Below are 19,730 nucleotides of genomic sequence, written 5' to 3' on the forward strand. Positions count from 1 at the left end.
AACATGGGATCCTGGCTTTTGATCCCTAACTTTCTCGTTCTCTTTGTCATCAGCTGCAGGAGACACATAGTATTGGCAAGGGCAGTGGGCTGAGGGGTTCTGTGGCTTTTGAACGCTATTGCCAAAACTCTTATGATCCTGGTTTGCAGGACTTTCATGGGAATGATTACAGATATACGAACATTGTAGAAGTTCTTTTCTGTATAGCAAAATGGTGTTTGCCTGTGTGTATGTGCATATGCGCCTTGTTATTCGGTTTTCATATTCATCTAGCATGCATGTTGTGAAAAGGTCATTGACCTTGAGGCCGGTGACTAAGCCATTGAGTGACCTTGGGCAATTAATTTTAACTATTCTGGACCACAGTCTCCTTTTCTGCCAAATGGGTGTGCAGTTCCACCATATGATGCTCTGACTCTGGTTTCCCAGGTCACAAGTGCCCTGCAGCCACTGGACTCCACTGTCCGCCACCTGCACTCGGCCGGCAAGGACACCTCCATGACAGTGTCGCAGCTGCTGCTGGGCCTGCGACAGCTGCTGCCTGTGGTCAACGTCTCGGCCATGTTGGGCGACATGGTGAAGCGCGCCTACGAAGTGATCGGCATTCAGGTGCAAGGTTGTGCTCCCCTGGGCCCTCTGTCTGGGGGAGGCTGCAAAGTGGGACTGAATTGCCAAACTGCGAGGGAGGGGCTCAAGCTAAGACTTGTCCCTTCACGAGTTTAAATCCAGGAGTGAGAGAATAATTGGTTCAAGCACACTTACCCATCAGGTTCGGTGTGGTCTGCTACACCTTTAGCTCACTCTAGCCCAAACCAAGTTTAAACTTCAAGTTCTGATATAAGGATTTTGAGGAGAATTATTGTTTTTCTCCAATGTCACCTCTTTTATTTCTCTCCCTGTGTCTCTCCTCTAAACTCTCACATGACTTTCTCATTCTTTAAAAGATAGGTTCATCATTCCATTCAAATTGGCACTGGCATAAAATCTGATAACAACACAAGGAACCCTTTAGTCCTTTGGGTTCCTAAATTTGCCTTCTCACCTCTTTCTCATTCTCATCCTGGATATCCTTGTACCAAGAAGTCAGGAGAATTTGTACAAAGCTGAATTTATAGTCTGTGAAGCCTATAGATGTTACCTGCTCCATTTTTTTTTTTTTAAATCAATGACAGGGGTTGGCCAGCTTTTCCACTAAAGGGCCAGGCAGTGAATATTTTTGGATCTTGCAAGCCACATTGTTGCTGACAGGGCGATGCAAGAATTAAGACAGACACAGATTTCTGAAAATGGGAGCAGGGGACTCTTGAACTTCTAGAGCCAAGAACCCTTTGCTAGTTTTGCTCCAGTTATTTATTAGTGGTTACTTCAAAAGGCGGGAGGAAGTAACATCAAGTTAATCTTTAATGTTAATTACAATTACGCCAATAAGCAAAATACAAGAAAATGCAAAACCTTTTAAGCTATGTTGGTTTATCTGTGAAACCTCTTCAAAGAATAGCACATTCCAGCCCCCAGCCTTTTTACCCGTCAAAAGAGCCACCTGTGGTGTTCAGCAAGAGCCATGTGACCCACTGTCTCAAGGTTTATCCTGAAGGTCAAAAGGTCTGTTTCCCACACTCGTGGTCTCTGTCTCAATTACTCAGGTATCCTGTTTTAGCACAGAAGCAGCCATAGATGATACATAAACATATGGGTATGACTTGGTTCCCGTAAAATTTCCTTTTTAAAAACATGTGTGCCATACTTTGTTGACCTCAGGGCTATGAGAAGGATGGCTGTTTTTGTAGAAGCATCTTCTATGACATTACAGATCACCAGGTTTTAAGCTCAGTGAGCGCTTGAGTGATTTTCCTTCAAAATCCACAGATGTTCTTCAAAACCAAGATGAGTTGTTCCCGTGCCGAGTGCTTTCCTTGTTTTTGTTCTGTCCATGTCCTTCAGCCAAAGACCACAGGAAACCCAAATGCCATCGACCGAGTGAGAGAGCACACACTGCTAGGAACCACTGGGTGTCTTCGGAAGAGGGTGTTGGAAAGAACTAGTACAGGACCTGGGCTTTGGTTAGGTCATTGTGAGTGGGTCCAAGGAAGTGGGGATTTGTTCTAGATGAAATGCCGTCAGAAAGTGGGAACCAATTCTATGATGAGGTATCTCAATCAACCTTATCTAGAGAAGGGGGAGACTGGCATGAAGGTAAAAGCTGTAATCGATAAAGAAATAATGGTCATTGTTTTTGGACAAGGGTTGCAAGGGTCATTTTTGGTGACACAGAGGTTTTGTTTTTGTCTGTGCTTAGACAAGAGTCTGCAGAACACTTGCTTTAGTGTCATTCAATCTCATCTGAGGCTGGAGTCCTGTGAGATGACTTGTGTCTAATAGGAGAACAAAGCAGCCCAGCTATGAGTCTGGGCCAGCTGCCAAAGGTCAGGGGCTGTTCTTTTTTCATTACTTAGTTCAGAAAAATACTTGGCTTGCCAGGTTTTGCACATGGCCTCCATCACTGCATAACTTTCAGACTCAATATTGTCTCTCAGGGTTTTGCTCAGGTAACAGCAGCTACCAAAGAGCTTATGGTGCCCACAAGGTGAGCTGCATGTGGTGAGCTATGGCCAGGTGCTTACAGGAATCCGGCCATATAGGGGTTGCTAAGACAGGGCTTAGTTCTCACATTCAGGATCACCTCCTCAGCTTATGTGACACAAGTCCATGGGGACACTCCAAAATTAATGAGAGTGTCAAAATGGTATGACTCCAGTGAGTGTTCTGAAATATTCTCCTTTTCACTAGATGTGAATGAATGTTTCTACGATGAGCTCAATGCGTGCTCCGGAAGGGAACTTTGTTTAAACGTGGAGGGCTCCTACCAATGCATTCATCACCAGGACTCCCAGACTTCGTCTCCCCAGAACCTGAATGACGCGTGTGAAGGTAATGGACAGGGCTCTTCTGAGATAGTATTGGGATGGCTCAAGGAATTCACTTACAGCCAGATGGTCCATGGACCACAGAGCTTTCTTCCTCCTCACAAAGTTAGAGGCTAGTTTGTGAGCATGGAATAATCACCCAGTTCTTTTGGCTGCTCTGGATCCCATCGTGGGGCATTCTTGCATTCATTCTTTCACTTAAGTGCCATTCCATAGTTGGTAGATGCCGGCAATCTGAACATTCAGGAATAGAGCATAACATTAGATTTGGTAAATTCACTAAAGAATATGTCAGGTATTTGTCACACATGATGTATATATTGTTTAATGTCTAATTGGGACACGTGAGAGTGGAAGGGTCATCGTTAATACTTGCACGGGCACAGCAGGAGCAGCTGGGACTATCTCTGGGATCATAGGGTCCATCTGGATAGCAAAAGCCTGGGCTGGATGCTGGGGGAAACAGAGAGAAGAAAGTGCCTAGCTCCATTCCAGTTGGAAGTGGGGCCTGGGGGGAGGAGGGCTGCCAGGTGCGAGGGGGTCCAAGGAAGTAGGGATTTGTTCTAGAAATCCTGGTATATGCGATGGCTTCTGCCATCAAGGAGCATATAGTAAGAAACAAATAAGTAACCTCAAATTTAGGGAATTGTGGTAAAAATGAGAAAAAAGAAATGCTGTAGAACCCCCAGGGCCTCCTGCTCAACCAGAGGCAGGAGAGGAAGAAGGGAATAATGGCAGGTGTCTTGCCGAATGCTAACTTGATGGTGGTTCCTTTGAATGAGATCAGGAAGGCTACAGTTGTTTTATTATTTTTGACAATTAGTAGTTAAAATTGAAATGGAGTTCACATTGAATGGAGATGTCAAAATGAAACTGAGTTGGATAGTTGATGCTGGAGCTCAGAGGTTGGACTGACTTACCTGCAAATGTGAGCATTAGTCATTGGCATGCAAGTGGCAGTTTTTAATGCAATTTTATTGAGATATATTCACAAGCCATATAAAGCATCCAAACTATACAATCAGTGACTCACGGTATCATCACATAGCTGTGCACACATTTCCATGGTCAGTTTTAGAATATTTTCATTACTCCAGAAAAGAAAATACTAAGAAAAAGAAAACCTAAATCCTCCCATATCCATCTCCACCTTCCCCGCCCACCACTGCTGACCCATAGTGTTGGTGTGGTACATTTCTTACTGTTGAGGAAGGAATATTGAAATATTATTATTAGCTGTAGTCCATAGTTTGCAATAGGTACATTTTCCCCATATACCCCTCTATTATTGACTCCTTGTAATGGTGCCATACATTTGTTCTAGTTCATGAAAGAACTTTTAAATATTTGCACAGCTAAGCACAGTCACTGCCCACCACACGATTCACTGTGTTATACATTCCCATGCTTTAAGCTCCAGCTTTCCTTCTGGTGACATATATGGCTCTCAGCGTCCCCTTTCCACCACATTACACACCAGTCAGCACTGGTCATTATTACACCGTAATGTGCTACCGTCACCTCTGTCCATTTCCAAACATTTAAGTTGGCCCTAGCTAAGCATTCTGTACTTATTAAGCAACCACTCCCCATTTTTTAGCCTCATTCTATATCCTGGTAACCTATAGTCTACATTTTATATTTATGATTTTACGTATTTTAATATGTTCATATTGGTGAGATCATACAATATTTGTTCTTTTGTGTCTGACATTTCACTTAACGTAATGTCCTCTAGCTTCATCCATGTTGTTGCATGCTTCGGGACTTCATTCTTTCTTACTGCTAAATACTCCATAGTATGTATACGCCACATTTTGTTTATTCATTCATCTGGTGATGGATACCTGGGTTGTTTCCCTCTTTCAGTAATTGTGAATTAGGCCACTATGTACATCAGTGTGCAAACATCTGTTTGCATCCCTGCTTTCAGATCTTCTGGGTTTATCCCAAGTAGCAAGATTGCTGGGTCATGGGGCAACTGTATACTTAGCTTTCTGAGGAGCCCCCAGACCATCCTCCATGCGGCTGTACCTTCTTACACTCCCACCGGCAGTGAACAGGTGTCCCTACTTCTCTACATCCTCTCCTACACTTGGCATTTCCTGTTGGCTTAATAACAGCAATTCTAGTAGGTGTGAGATGGTATCTCATTGTGGTTTTGATTTGCATTCCCCTAATAGCTAGTGAAGTTGAGCATCTTTTCATGTATTTTTTAGCCATCTGTATTTCCTCTTTGGAAAAATGTCTATTCATGTCTCTCGCCCATTTTAAAATTGGGTTATTTCTCTTTTTTAATGTTGAGTTATAGGATTTCTTTATATATCCTGAATATCAAACCCTTATCAGATGTGTGCTTTCCAAATATTTTCTCCAGTTGAGTCCATTGCCTTTTCATCCTTTTGACAAAGTCCTTTGAAAGACGGAAGTATCTGATTTTTTTTAGTAGGTCCCATTTATCTATTTATTCTTTCATTGCTTGAGCTTTGAGTGTCAAGTCTGAAAAACTACTCCCCATCACTATATTTTAAAATGCAATTGATTGGGATATATTCACATACCATACAATCATCCAAAGCACACAATCAATGGTTCACAGTATCACCATGTAATTGTGTATTCATCACCGCAATCAATTTTGAACATTTTCATTACTCCAAGAAAATAAAAATAAAAATAAAAAAAGAACATCCCAAACACCCCATACCCCTTATCCACCCCCTATTATTTATTTATTTATTGTCTTTACTTTCTTACTTATACACTGGATAAAGGGAGTGTCAGACACAAGGTTTCCACACAGTTACACCATGAAAGCTATATTTAGTTATACAGTCATCTTCCAGAATCCAGGCTACTGGATTACAGTTCAACAGTTTCAGGTATTTCCTTCTATTTACTCCAGTACACTAAAAACTGAAAAAGGATGTTTACGTAATGCATAAACGTAACCTCCTGACACTATCTGAAGTCTCTCAGGCACTGAACCTTTTTGGTCAAGAAGGCTTTCTCAATCCCACAATGCCACAGCCAGGCTCATCCCTGGCGGTCGTGCCCCACGTTGCCAGGGAGATTTGCACCCCTGAGAGTCACATCCTAAGTAGGTGGGAGTGTAGTGCATTTACCCACAGAGTTGGCTTAGGGAGAAAGGCCGCATCTGAGCAATAAAAGAGATTCACTGGGGGTGATTCTTAGGCAAATTATAAATTATCTTAGCTTCTCCTTTGCAGAAATAAATTTCACAGGGCAAGCCCCCAAATTGAGGGCTTGGCCTGTTACGTTGGTAGTCCCTAGAAACATAAACATTTTGAGAAGCACAGCATCTGTCACGGGATATGAAGCTCTCCATGGTTTTGTGGTTGCCAAAGGCACAGGAACCCCTCCCACAACTGTGGTCAGCCTGCAGGAAGAGGTGCATTTTGGGTAGAGGTTGGTGAAAGTTATGACAGATCTAGTTCCATCTGAATTTTAGGGATCCCTGAATTCTGTCTGTGGTCCCTCACCCAGGTTAAGGACTCCTGGTCCAGAGGCCTTAGCAGACTCAGGGTTGATTTTTTAAATTAATCTTATTGACTCACACTTCATATCCACTAAACACACACTCCCCTTCCCCCACCCCCATCCCCTGCTGACCTCTAATTTATCTCTTGTCTCTGTGGTTTTGCTTTTTCTAGAAATCTCCTATCAGTGATATCATGCAATATTTGTTGTGTGTGTCTTGTTAATTTTTCTGAGCATAATGTTTTCAAGGTCCATCCATGGTGCAGTGTCTCAGAATTTCATTCCTTCTTATGGCCAAAGAATAGTCTGTTGTATGTATGTTCCACATTTTGTTTATCCATTCATCTGTTGATGGACATTTGGGTTGTGTTTTAGTTGCAAGTGCTGCCAGAATGCAATATACCAAAAATGGAATGGTTTTTAAAAAAGGAATTTATTAAGTTACAAGTTTACAGTTCTAAGGCCATAAAAATTTCCAAACTAAGGCATCTAGAGAAAGATACCTTGACTCAAGAAAGGCCAACGTCTGTCACATGGGAAGGCACTTGACTGACATCTGCTGATCCTTGTTCCCATTTTGGTTGCTTCCAGCTTCTGCTTCTAGTGGCTTTCTCGCTAAGGTTCTCATCTCTTAGCGTCCCTTTCCTCTTTCCAGGTTCTGCCTTCCTTAGCGTCTCATGGAAAGGCACATGGTGATATCTGCTGGGCTCTACATCTCTAAAAGCCCATGTATAAGCATCTGCTCTCTTTATTGGCATGCCGAACATCTCCAAATATCCACATCTATGCCAGCTCTGAAGCAACTGTGCTTTTCCAAAATGTCTGTCTTTTTAAAGGACTCCAATAACTAATCAAGACCCACTTTGAATGGGTGGAGTCACTTCTCCATGGTAATCAAAAGGTCATACCCACATTGAGTGAGTCACATTTCCATGGAAGTAATCTAAACAGAAGTTCACATCCACAATTGAGTGGGTCAATCTCCATGGAAACAATCTGATAAAAGATTTCCACCCTACAATATTAAATCAGGATTACAGAACATGGCTTTCTTGGAGAACACAATAGTTTCAAACTGGTGCAGGTTGTTTCCACATTTGGGCTGTTGTGAATAATGCTGTTGTGAACACTTGAGTACAAGTATGTGCTTGAGACCCTGATTTCACTTTCTTCTATACGTTAGAAGTGGAAATACCTGATCATATGGTAATTCCATATTGGATTTTTTGAGTGACCGCCATATTGTTTCCCACAATTTTTGGAGGGGGAAGAGAAGGGTGGTGAGATGACTCCACAGGGCAGTTCTTCCACAGTACTTACTGCTGCAATGTTGGCATTGCGGCAAGCATTGGGTATTTACGGGATCCCATGTGAGTAGGATGGAGAGGCAGAGGCCACTGAGCTGTGGGTGGTACATTCCCACATTCCTGTGTCCAGGCTCACTCTGGCTGCTGGATGGAGAATGGACTAGAGGTGTTGTAGCAGACCCCAGATTTCCTCTCTCCTTCCTTAGTGATGGAACTTGGCTGTTTCCTGTGGAAATGTGCCCCCTGAAGAGTCTGCCTTTCTCTGCCTCCGTTGTAGGTAGGGTGCCCTGTGGCTCAGGTCCAGCTGATGAGCCAGCATAGAAGTGTCCTGTGGGGTTTGGGGAGACTGTTTATGGGTTACGGACCCTACTGGGAACATGCCAGGAATAGGAATGTGATGCCCGAGGCCCCCTTGGCCATTTGGACTTGTGGAGCCCTAGAGGATAAGGGTGGAGGCCCAGGGCTGGAGAAGGAGGTGGGCTTGGGGCAGCTGTGATGGTCACCTTTCCACACCTGACCTGGGGACTGCGACTTTCTCTGCCTGAGGGAATAAAGCCTGGCCTCTGTTATTTTGGGTTTTCTCCCGTGGGTAGCAGCTGATCCCAATTCTACCCAAGCAGTCACTGGACTAGAGTGGTAGGATGGGGTGTTCAGAGGGAGGTGGCTTCCCAGGCAGGGGCCTGGGGAGGACACAGGCAGCCACTCAGGCTCTGAGGACAGCTGAAAGGCAAGATGCAGGCACAAAGGAAAGTGCAGAGTTTCCAGGGCCAGGCTGGACTTACAGGGCAGACGGCTTCCCTGACAATCAGCAAGAAATGGAACAGCCACCTTCCCAAACTTGTAGTTCCTACATTGCATAAGGGCAGGACTTTGGTGGACTTGGCACCTCCTCTCAATGTCTGGGGTTTTGCAATGGCTGCTTAGTGCAGTTGGCCGCCGAGTTTGTCTCCTTGTCATTCCCAACTTTAACCACTTTAAGAACATGCTAATGACAATGGGAGAAGCCACCCATGGTCTCACGACCTCAGGAAACCAGCCCTTTTCACCTCTGTTGCAAGTTCCCTTCCAGGGTCTTGCACCGTGAATGCCTGTTTCTATCTTAAATTTTCCTCATAGATACAACTTCGTATTCTGTTTTCTTGGCTTCACATTTTAAAATCTAAAGTTTCCAAGAAATAACTTGGTCTTTATAATTGAAATTTTCAGGGGTTGAATAATAATGATATTTTCTGGCCAAGATATAGTGCTCTGAGCTATTTCTATTCTTTGGAGCTAAAATGTTTGCAACATTCTGCAACAAAAGCCAGAACTTTCCTTAACATCATCAAGAGAATCTTACTATACCTCATTTGAGTTAATTAATAATTTAATGCATTTGTTCTTTTCCCTACAAAAGACTCACCCTTTGTCCATAATAAATAATGCAGCTAAGAGCTGCTTGATCCATAAGGCACTCCGTGCTAAGCAATGCCTGACTGTTAACTCATTTAATTCTTAGAGTAACCCCATGACACAACTGGTCATGTGCTCATTTTGCAGGAGTGGAAACTGAGGCGAGAAGAAGCCTACTTAGAGGTGGTTACAGGGAGAACTTGCCCATGCCTCAGGCTATCCGTTTCTCCCCATCCACTGCCTGGCTGAGGCTCTCCTCCCAAGCAGCCCTGGTGGGGGATACTCTGGCAATATGGGCGATCTGTTCCCTGCCCCCAGGCAGTGTCCCAGTAGCTGCCACTCTCAATGTCTTCCCGGGAACAGTGCCCTGGGGCACGGCCATTCCATGGCCACATCCTCTCCTGTGCACTAAAGGAGGACCAGGAATTGAGTAGCGTTGGAGAGCAGTGGCTGTATTATCCTCAATGTTCCAGAGCCAGATTTGGAAAATGAACCCACGATTCTTATTTACAGACCCTCTCCCTCCTCTACGGGCAAGGAAGTGGGGGCTCAGGGCAGACTCCTGGCAATGGCAGGACCTGGGCTGGTTCCCAGAACCATTTGTGGGCGGTCCCTCTCCCACCAGGATGAAGCTGCACGAAGGAAGGGGCCTTGTCTCCTGCTCGCTGCCAGACGAGTGCCTAGTGCCTGGCAGGAACTCAGCACTCAATAGGCATTCGTGGACTAGATGAACTAAAAGGGCTGCTTCAGAGCTGCTTGTTTTGTGGTCTCTAGATGTTTAAAAAAAAAACAAAGCAACCATCAGCCCATCTCTGGTGTCAGAGACCCTACTCTGTAATATGGCAGTTCTGAACCTTTGAGAATCTGATTAGAGATTCTCACCACCCCCCAGGCACAAATGTGTCCTTAATGTTCGCACGCTCCCTGCCTGAAGACCCTCCAGCCGTCTCCAGGTCTGTGGTCTCCCAGGTGGAAATCCTGCCATTTTAATGAGAATGGTACGTTGGAACAAGATTCTTTTTACGCTGGTCAGTAATCTGAAATATTTATGTATTGGATTTTATTTATGTTCAGGAGTGGTGTCAGCCAAACCCCGCCATGCTACCATCAGGAGTTGCAGGAGACCTCTGAGATGAAGGGCTGCTAGGGAAATCTGCAGGGCTCGGACTCACTTCTAATAGGGCAGAAAAGACAAATCCAGTATTTTCAGATAATAAATGTGGATCCCGATCACATACTACATTTACAACATATGTTTTAAATTTCAAAGCAAATATAAATGAGCAATTTGTTGGAATGGCTAAGAGGTATAAATCCCTGGAAAATACAGCACAAATTCCAGATACTCTTCTTGTGAAATTAGTCACCCAATTAATGACATGCAGGGCATCTGGACTATTGCACAAACAGAAAACTGTAGAAAATACTTGCACGATTAACACCTAACAGTCCAGGAACATGTTCTGCTTTCAAAATGGGATCTGTTCTCAAGGGGCATCCCAGCACCTTGTGACATGATTCTGCTTCTCAGCTGGAACCCAACAGCTGGCCACTGCTCCAGAGAGAATCAACCCCCAAACTTGCAGCTTGGCGTGGGGAGGGGTGTCCAATGGGGAGGCAGCTGGGGCTGGCAAGACGTAGCAGCTCAGGTTCGCCCAGGCCAGCACTCCCATGCCAAGCTGAGTTTGAACAGTTGAATGCTCAGAATCTTGGCTCAAATGCTCGTCATGTCAGGTGTGAAGCTGGCAGGCTTCCTGATGGAGGAGTAAAACTGACAGTGAGAGACTGGGCAAGGCAGTGTTTGCAGCAGTACCGTTTTGTCAGGTCTGCCTGGAAGAAACAAAGGCTGCAGATTTACGAGCATGGAGAATGAATGTATTTTACCAAGATAAATGTCAAGTTTTGGATTTGGGTTCACAGCAGTGGGTTGAATTGTGCCTCAGTGCATGGGCCCTGGAGCATGAATTATAGATTATCCATTTTGCTTCTGCCCTTGAATCACACTTGCAGTCAAGAATTAAATGTTATTTTCTAGAGCTACACTTCAAGAGGAATGTTGAAAAGCTAAAGTGCAACCGAAAGATGGTGTCCTGGCTAATGAGAACCTATAAATGAAGCTGCAGGGGTTTATCCTGGAGCAGGGAGGGGAAGGTGTAAAAAGAGTATTCCTGGTTTAAAAATATCTCTTTGCAGTGCCAGTAGGCAGGAGACACTCGGTAAATGCTGATGGAAATATTAGGTGGAGCTGCATGAAATTGTCACTTTTCTTGGTCAAAAAATGGTTGAATATTGGCAGTTTCAAGTGCCTCCAAGAAATAAAGGGGTAAAGAGCCACAGAAATGTTCAGTGGTAGTGTTATCCTCAGGGAAATTCTTGATTTTTTTCTTTTTGATTAAAAGGAGTCTTCTTGCTCCCAGCGCCCCAGCCTCTGTCCACCGCAGGCAGTGCCTTGGAGGCTTTTGCAGTATTGGAAACACCCAGGTTAGGGGTTCCTCCATCCCGGGATCTAAGAGCCCCTCAGAACCTTGGTATAAGGAGTGAATCCGTAGTTGTAAGAGGTCATGTGTGCATTGCCAGCCCCAAAACTCTCTTAGACTCCCTCCCTGGCACCCATTCCCTGGGTTCTTTTCAAATTCTTGGGGGTGCTTTATTTTGATTCCCCCGGCTTTGATGTACTCTTGTGGAATGAGCTGCATGATGGCCCCACACCCAGCCCAGAGTCCATCTGAGCCAGTTCCCTTCCCCTGATTGCTCGCTCCAAGTCATCTGTTTCCAAATGGCAACAAGGAGAAGCGAGCGAGAGCTGGTGGGACGCCATGGGGTGCAGGCGACGGCTGAGCCCCCACTGGGAACCCAGTGCTGGGCAGGCACGTGGCACCTGTGAGCAAGCACCATCCTGAAAGTGTCCTGGTTCCTAAAGCTTTCAGGGTACATAGTTTTCCCATATGAAAATAGAACATTTAGCACTTTTAGCAGGTTTTCAGAAAAGAAGCTGTAGCCCTTCTCTATTTTGCTGGTAAGACGTGTTGCCGAGGAACAGGACAAAAAGCTGTGTGGTTGTTGGAAGTATCAGGCCCTGGGGGTGGGGTGAGGGGGCTATTGATTTCAGGGTTCCTGGGACCAGGAGATGGGGCGTGGGGCGCGCTGACTCAGAGCTGGCGTTGCTGGCTGACTCTCAGTCTGACGTTCTGCTTTTCTCGCCACAAAGGAAAACATCTGTGTCAATCTGAATCACAATATACAGAAAGAGACTGGGCAAGTTGGCGAAAACTGTAGATATGCTTTCTTCAGAAATGCCCTCAACCTCCCTGTGCGAGGAGAGTATTAGGAAACAGTGAGAGTTTGGATGCATTTCGCAGACCCTGTCCAAGTAAGACAGAGGAGGAAGAACTGGGCTCAGCCTCTCGTGTTCTTCCAATAATTTATATCCACGTTCCAGGAAGGGGATCTGCCGGGGCTGCCCGTGCTGTAGCACATCCACAGGGTGGCTGACATTAAGAAAAGTCAGGTCAATACTCAGTCGGAAGAGAAGCCAGCAGGTCTAAACTGTGGGACTGCGATTGAATCTTCAACTTTGTTCTGAGCCTCCTGGCAGCCACAGCCTAAAGTGAAATGGGTTGGATTTTATGCTTCTCATTTTTTACCGAAAGGAAGCATACACATTTGTCTGAAAAGGCACAATTTTTTCATGATACTGATTTCTAGTATATATATATCCAATGAATCCTTACATAAAAAGTTCTGGGAAACATCCCAAGCTTAACAATATTTTTAAATATGGTCTTGCAAAAGATAAAAGAAAGGTCCTTATTGATTGTTTTTCATAGAACTGAAATTCTGGTATAAAAATGATGGCAACTAGACTGAGGACCACCAGACATTTTTATATAATTCATATTGCCCAGTTGCCTGTAGCAGATGGACACATAACTCCCACCCCCCTGAAGAGAGCTTTAATTTGTTGTAGGGATCTGTGTGACTCCTGAGGCTTGCTTGTCCACAGAGCCATCCTCTCAGCATGGCGCATTAGCTGGGTGCAGGAATCCCTTGTGCAAATGACCAAGTGCTTATATCATAAATCAGAATGGCTGGGGCTCTGTAATTTGTGATGAGGCGTTATTTATAGATGGAGCACAAAAAAAATCACACCATAGCAGCTGTCACTACTAGAGGTTTTCTGTAGGATGAATCTGTCAGCGGGCCCAGAGAAGTGTTTTGGCTCTCTGGGAATCACAGATTCTGGACCACAAAAAAACAAAGTAGGACAGCGTGTTATCTGCCATGTGCATCTCGGCCACCTTGGGTTAGCTGTCCCCGAACCTGGCTCCATGATAGAGGGGCCGAGATTTCATGCTCTGCCTTATTTTCCTTTCCCTTCGCTTCATCCAAGATTTCCCAATCACTCCAGTGCAAGCGTGTACCATCTTCCAAAATGACTCGGGTGTTTCAGGAAAGAAAGGCTCGATACCTCTATTTTGAACTAATGGGGTTAATTCATAATTTTTTAAAGAGAGAATGCTGTCCTGCATTTGTTGACTTTATCCAAAAATAGGTGAGAACTAAAACCATATCCCCTACTACAGAAGAGAAAGCAGTCTTTTCTGACATTTTCCAAACCTTCTTTGTTTTGGACTTTTATAGACTGCCCTCCAATCAGGAACTACATGATCTTCAACGTCACTGGCAGCAGCTTTCACGTGTCCTGGAGTCTAAACTGTACCCAGAATCACACTTTCCGCATCCAGGTCTACAAGGGTGAGGAGCTACTCAGAAGGGTCAGCACCACCGCGAGGAGCGTGGCGGTCTCTGGGCTGGAGGCGGGAGTGCTGTACGCGGTGAAGACGGGCTACGGGGCGTGCGGGGCCAACGTCACAGCCGCGCTGGCTGTCAGGACCGGTAAGAGCCCCGGCCCCAAGCCCACATGCTGCTTCACAAGTTTGCTTCTCCATCCGGTTCTATAGGCCCCCATGCTTTTGCTTTAATAGGAGCTAGGGAAGCAAGAGAGGTGGAGGCACATTCCCTAATGGGGAGGGCGGGCTCCCTCCTTCCCAGCCCCCCATTGTGGGGAGGGGTTGCATCCTCCTTGCTTTGACCTTCGCAGGCCCCTCTGGCTTCTGTGCATCTCATTCTGGTCGAGGCGTCCTCTGGCATCTCAGAGGACAAGTGAGGAGCTCCATGCAGCGTCCAACTTCCTCTATTTTGAAGGACTTGAATAAAATAATCAGATTGAGTGTGGCAAAAGTATAATAAGGCCAGAGGGGGCACAATTGGCAGGTGTTCAAAGGTATCCTGCCTACCTTAGTCCCATAGGCCTGAGTCTGGAAAACTTCCAAAACCAAATCGCTGACCGCCACCTTAAAGCAGCCACAGAGCCTGCCCCCTTTCCCGGTGAAACACAAGAAGATGACCGGAACGCATACTGCGTTCGTGCCGGGGGAAAGGTTTTCCCTAAACAAACAGGGCACACGCATGAGGTTGGAGCTTCAGTTCGCGGAGGCAGTTGGCATGGCCCATCTCTACAGGGCATGTACTCATCTAAATGGGCCGTGCATTTACCTAGATGCGATTTGCAGTAGGGACTTCCACCCCCCCAACCACAAGCCTGCAAAAAAAAAAAAAGAAAAAAAAAAACCTACATTCCAATTCCAGAGATAATTGGGGGGAATTCCTGAATTGCCAGCCTTTCTTTGACCTAGCTGTGATTCTCATTAAATCTCATTTTTGGAAAAATGTCTTTCATTGGTAGAGCCCTTTTAAATAAGGCATCCAATTTGCTTAATTCCACTTTGATGAGTGTTTTAGTTTCCTCGTTGCTAAAGCAAATACCATGCAACGGGTTGGCTTAAACAGTGAGAATTGGTTGGCTCATGGTTTTGAGGCTAGGAGAAGTCCACATGAAGCCCTCACCAAAGCCGTGCTTTCTTCCTGAAACTGGCATCCGGGGCTGGCTGCTGGTGGTCCTCATCCTGGGTTCCTCCATCACATGGCAAGACACAGGCCTTTCCTGGCCTCTCCTTCCTCTTCTAGGTTCAGTTGCTTTTCCGTTTCTGGCTGCCCCCTGAGGCTTTCTCTCTCCCTCTGTCTGAATTTCATTCTGCTTATGAAGGACTCCAGAAAGAGGACTCAGACCCGTCCTGATTGAGGTGGGCCTCACCTTAACTCAGGTGGCCTCATCAGGAGGTCCTACTTGTAATGGGGCCACACCCAGGGGAATGCATGAAGTTGAAGAATGTGCTTTTCTGGGGTATGTAGCTCCAAATTACCATGAAAGTCTATGGCATTGGAAAGCAGCAGGCACGTTGTAGCAGTTGATACCCAGAGGCTCACTATGAACCGAGGATTCCAGGACACTGATGGATCCTGCTTGTTCCAAAGCCTTGGCCATGTGGCCAAGATCGGAGCTGACCCTGAGACCTGAGAATCATGGACCATACCCTTATGTTGTCTGTGGCTAAGATGGGAGGAGTTCTGAGGAGACCTGGTCTGGAAATACAGAAATACTAAGTGATGACATTTCTATGGCCTTAAATGGGGGCATGCAGAGGTGATAAACTGTGTGACAACCCCAAAGTCAAAGCAGGGGTGAACCTGGATGGGGACAGAGCAGGTAGCTCTTGGATAATCACAGAAATGTGCATAGTTTCCCTAGGATCTGTCTCCCATGTTCACCAACTAAAAGGCAGCTGTGGGTGCTGGATTGCTGGATTTATTTTCATGTTTTCAATTTCATTTATTTGTGCTCTAATCTTTGTTATTTCTTTCCTTTTGCTTGCTTTGGGGTTAGCTTGCTGTTCTTTCTCCAGTTCTTCCAAATGGATAGTTAATTCCTGAATTTTTGCCTTTTCTTCTTTTCTGATATAGGCATTTAGAGCAATAAATTTCCCTCTTAGCACTGCCTTTGCTGCGTCCCATAAGTTTTGATATGTTGTGTTTTCATTTTCATTCGCCTCGAGGTATTTGCTAATTTCTCTTGCAATTTCTTCTTTGACCCAGTCGTTGTTTAGGAGTGTGTTGTTGAGCCTCCACGTATTTGTGAATTTTCTGGCACTCTGCCTATTATTGATTTCCAACATCATTCCTTTATGGTCCGAGAAAGTGTTGTGTAAGATTTCAATCTTTTTAAATTTGTTAAGACTTGCTTTGTGACCCAGCATATGGTCTATCTTTGAGAATGATCCATGAGCACTTGAGAAAAAGGTGTATCCTGCTGTTGTGGGATGTAATATCCTATAAATGTCTATTAAGTCTAGTTCATTTATAGTAATATTCAGATTCTCTATTTCTTTGTTGATCCTCTGTGTAGATGTTCTGTCCCTTGATGAGAGTGGTGAGTTGAAGTCTCCAACTATTATGGTATATGAGTCTATTTCCCTTTTCAGTGTTTGCAGTATATTCCTCACGTATTTTGGGGCATTCTGATTCGGTGCGTAAATATTTATGATTGTTATGTCTTCTTGTTTAATTGTTCCTTTTATTAGTATATAGTGTCCTTCTTTGTCTCTTTTAACTGTTTTACATTTGAAGTCTAATTTGTTGGATATTAGTATAGCCACTCCTGCTCTTTTCTGGTTGTTATTTGCATGAAATATCTTTTCCCAACCTTTCACTTTCAACCTATGTTTATCTTTGGGTCTAAGATGTGTTTCCTGTAGACAGCATATAGAAGGATCCTGTTTTTTAATCCATTCTGCCAATCTATGTCTTTTGATTGGGGAATTCAGTCCATTGACATTTAGTGTTATTACTGTTTGAATAATATTTTCCTCTAACATTTTGCCTTTTGTATTATATATATCATATCTGATTTTCCTTCTTTCTACACTCTTTTCCATATCTCTCTCTTCTGTCTTTTTGTATCTGACTCTAGTGCTCCCTTTAGTATTTCTTGCAGAGCTGGTCTCTTGGTCACAAATTCTTTCAGTGACTTTTTGTCTGAGAATGTTTTAATTTCTCCCTCATTTTTGAAGGATAATTTTGCTGGATATAGGAGTCTTGGTTGGCAGTTTTTCTCTTTTGGTATTTTAAATATATCATCCCACTGTCTTCTAGCTTCCATGGTTTCTGCTGAGAAATCTACACAAAGTCTTATTGGGTTTCCCTTGTATGTAATGGATTGTTTTTCTCTTGCTGCTTTCAAGATCTTCTCTTTCTCTTTGACCTCTGACATTCTAACTAGTAAGTGTCTTGGAGAACGCCTATTTGGGTCTAATCTCTTTGGGGTGCGCTGCACTTCTTGGATCTGTAATTTTAGGTCTTTCATAAGAGTTGGGAAATTTTCAGTGATAATTTCTTCCATTAGTTTTTCTCCTCCTTTTCCCTTCTCTTCTCCTTCTGGGACACCCACAACACGTATATTTGTGCGGTTCATATTGTCCTTGAGTTCCCTGATACCCTGTTCAAATTTTTCCATTCTTTTCCCGATAGTTTCTGTTTCTTTTTGGAATTCAGATGTTCCATCCTCCAAATCACTAATTCTATCTTCTGTCTCTTTAAATCTATCATTGTAGCTATCCATTATTTTTTCTATGTTTGCTACTTTATCCTTCACTTCCATAAGTTCTGCGATTTGTTTTTTCAGTTTTTCTATTTCTTCTTTATGTTCAGCCCATGTCCTCTTCATGTCCTCCCTCAATTTATCGATTTCGTTTTTGAAGAGGTTTTCCATTTCTGTTCGTATATTCAGCATTAGTTGTCTCAGCTCTTGTGTCTCATTTGAGCTATTGGTTTGTTCCTTTGACTGAGCCATATTCTCAATCTTTTGAGCGTGGACAGTTATCTTCTGCTGCTGGCGTCTGGGCATTTATTCAGATTTCTCTTGGTGTTGGACCCAGCAAGGTTGTAATATTTTTCTGTGAAATCTCTGGGTTCTGTTTTTCTTATCCTGCCCAGTAGGTGGCGCTCGTGGCACACGTTTGTCTGCGGGTCCCACCAGTAAAAGGTGCTGTGGGACCTTAAACTTTGGAAAACTCTCGCCGTCCTGGGGGTTCGCTAGCCGAAGCGGCTTGAGCCGGCCCGGGGTCCGAACGCAGGGAGGGTTGCTGGTCGCCGCAGCCAGGGAAAGAGCCCGTCCGAATTTCCTAGTCGGCCCTGGGCAACAAGCGTGGCGGGAGGGCGCCAGCGGCAGCGGCCCGCCCGAGAGAGTGCACGTTCCCCGGGAGTCACGGGTTTGGAAGGGGCCTCCCCCACCCGTCACCGTTCTCCGCGGCCTGGGGGTTTCCGATCCAATTCTCTCAGTTGGTCCGGGGGCTGCGCGTGGTGTGGGCGCCAGCCGTCTTGGTTTCAGGGGACCGCCTCTCCAATTCTCCCAGCCGGCCCGGGAAGGGGGAAGGGAGTAACTCCGGCTGCTTGCCACCCCGCCCGGTAAGGCCCGCGCGCCTCGGCGAGCTCACCCGAGCTGCTTCTCTCAGCCAGCCAGCCGTTCCAGGATGGGGTACGCTGTCTTTTTTATCTCTGTTGTGGCTTTGGGCGCTTTCTGTATCGTTTCTACTCCCCTAGTAGGTGTCCTGGAGAAGAAACTAAGATCCGCGCGTCTTACTAAGCCGCCATCTTCCAGCTGCTGGATTTATTTTCATTGCTGAAAAAGACATGTTCCATTTTGAGTCTTTTTTTTTTTTTCAAGCTTTGCTTATATCCAAAGAAAAGGAAACCTCCTTGTGAGGTGAACAACCTTACTGATTAGGCAGCTGCTGAGGGGTTTCTAAGGAAGCAGGACTCTCAGTGTGAAAACTGGGAAAGCTTTGGACCCACTGGGACAAGTCGTTTACCCAGGAGTTGGGGCCTGTGGGGCTCCGGGCTGTGACGGCTGCAGGGGCCCTCCCTACACCCACGTGCATGACTGCATCTCAGCTCCTGCTAAGCTAAGCCATATGCTCCCACCTGCTCTTTAGAGAATTTCCCTTCAAAAGAATAAGCTTTATGGAAATAGCAACAGAAAAGTGCATGACTGTTGCTCACCCAATTTAAGCTAATTTGCATTGCTCTCTATTTCAGATGCCCAGGTATTCGAAGTCACAATACGAATCATAAATCGCAACATCACAGAGGAGCTACTCGTCCGCAGCAGCGTGGAATACCAGGACTTTTCCAGACTGTTGCTTCATGAGGTAAAGCCCAAGTGCAGAGACACTGAGCTTTTCACGGAGGGTCTGAGTGAGAACACCAAACACAAGCCAGCAACGCACACCCTGCCCTCTGTGGTTGGAGTAAAATTATATTTTATCACAGCTTCAAGGGAGGTTAGACCCACCAGTTATCATTCCCTTTTAAGGGACATTTAGTCTCGATTTTGGTTTGGGCTCACCCATCTTTGAAGCATATGACTTCGATCCCAATGGACTGCCCCCCTTGATTGTACACTTGGGGTTTCTTCCGTCTGCGGGACCTGGGCAAGCCGTCTTCCTGCTTTGGAGTAGCTTCATTGACCAAACATTTGTCAGTGATCCCATATCCAGAGGGAGACTTCAGCACATATCCCAGGAGAATCAGGCCAGGGCTAGACACTATCTATCCTTAGATGATGAATTGAAGACAAAAATGACTGACCTGCCTGTCAAGACTGTGAAAGGTCTGAGTTTTCACTCTTTTTGTCCATCATGGTTTCATGGCT

The 19,730-nt window shown here is 45.1% G+C and overlaps 1 protein-coding gene across 1 annotated transcript in view; it reads left to right on the plus strand.

The window, feature by feature from the left end:
- UMODL1 (uromodulin like 1) overlaps positions 1-19,730 on the plus strand; it is a 71,820-nt gene that overhangs the window by 17,822 nt on the left and 34,268 nt on the right. Inside the window, exons 6-9 of the mRNA XM_077117507.1 lie at positions 430-616; positions 2,788-2,928; positions 13,766-14,020; positions 19,115-19,227. Of these exons, the coding sequence (XP_076973622.1) occupies positions 430-616; positions 2,788-2,928; positions 13,766-14,020; positions 19,115-19,227 (696 nt within the window). The remainder of the gene's footprint in view (positions 1-429; positions 617-2,787; positions 2,929-13,765; positions 14,021-19,114; positions 19,228-19,730) is intronic.

Source organism: Tamandua tetradactyla, chromosome 10 (assembly GCF_023851605.1).
Source record: "Tamandua tetradactyla isolate mTamTet1 chromosome 10, mTamTet1.pri, whole genome shotgun sequence".
NCBI lineage: Eukaryota > Metazoa > Chordata > Mammalia > Pilosa > Myrmecophagidae > Tamandua > Tamandua tetradactyla.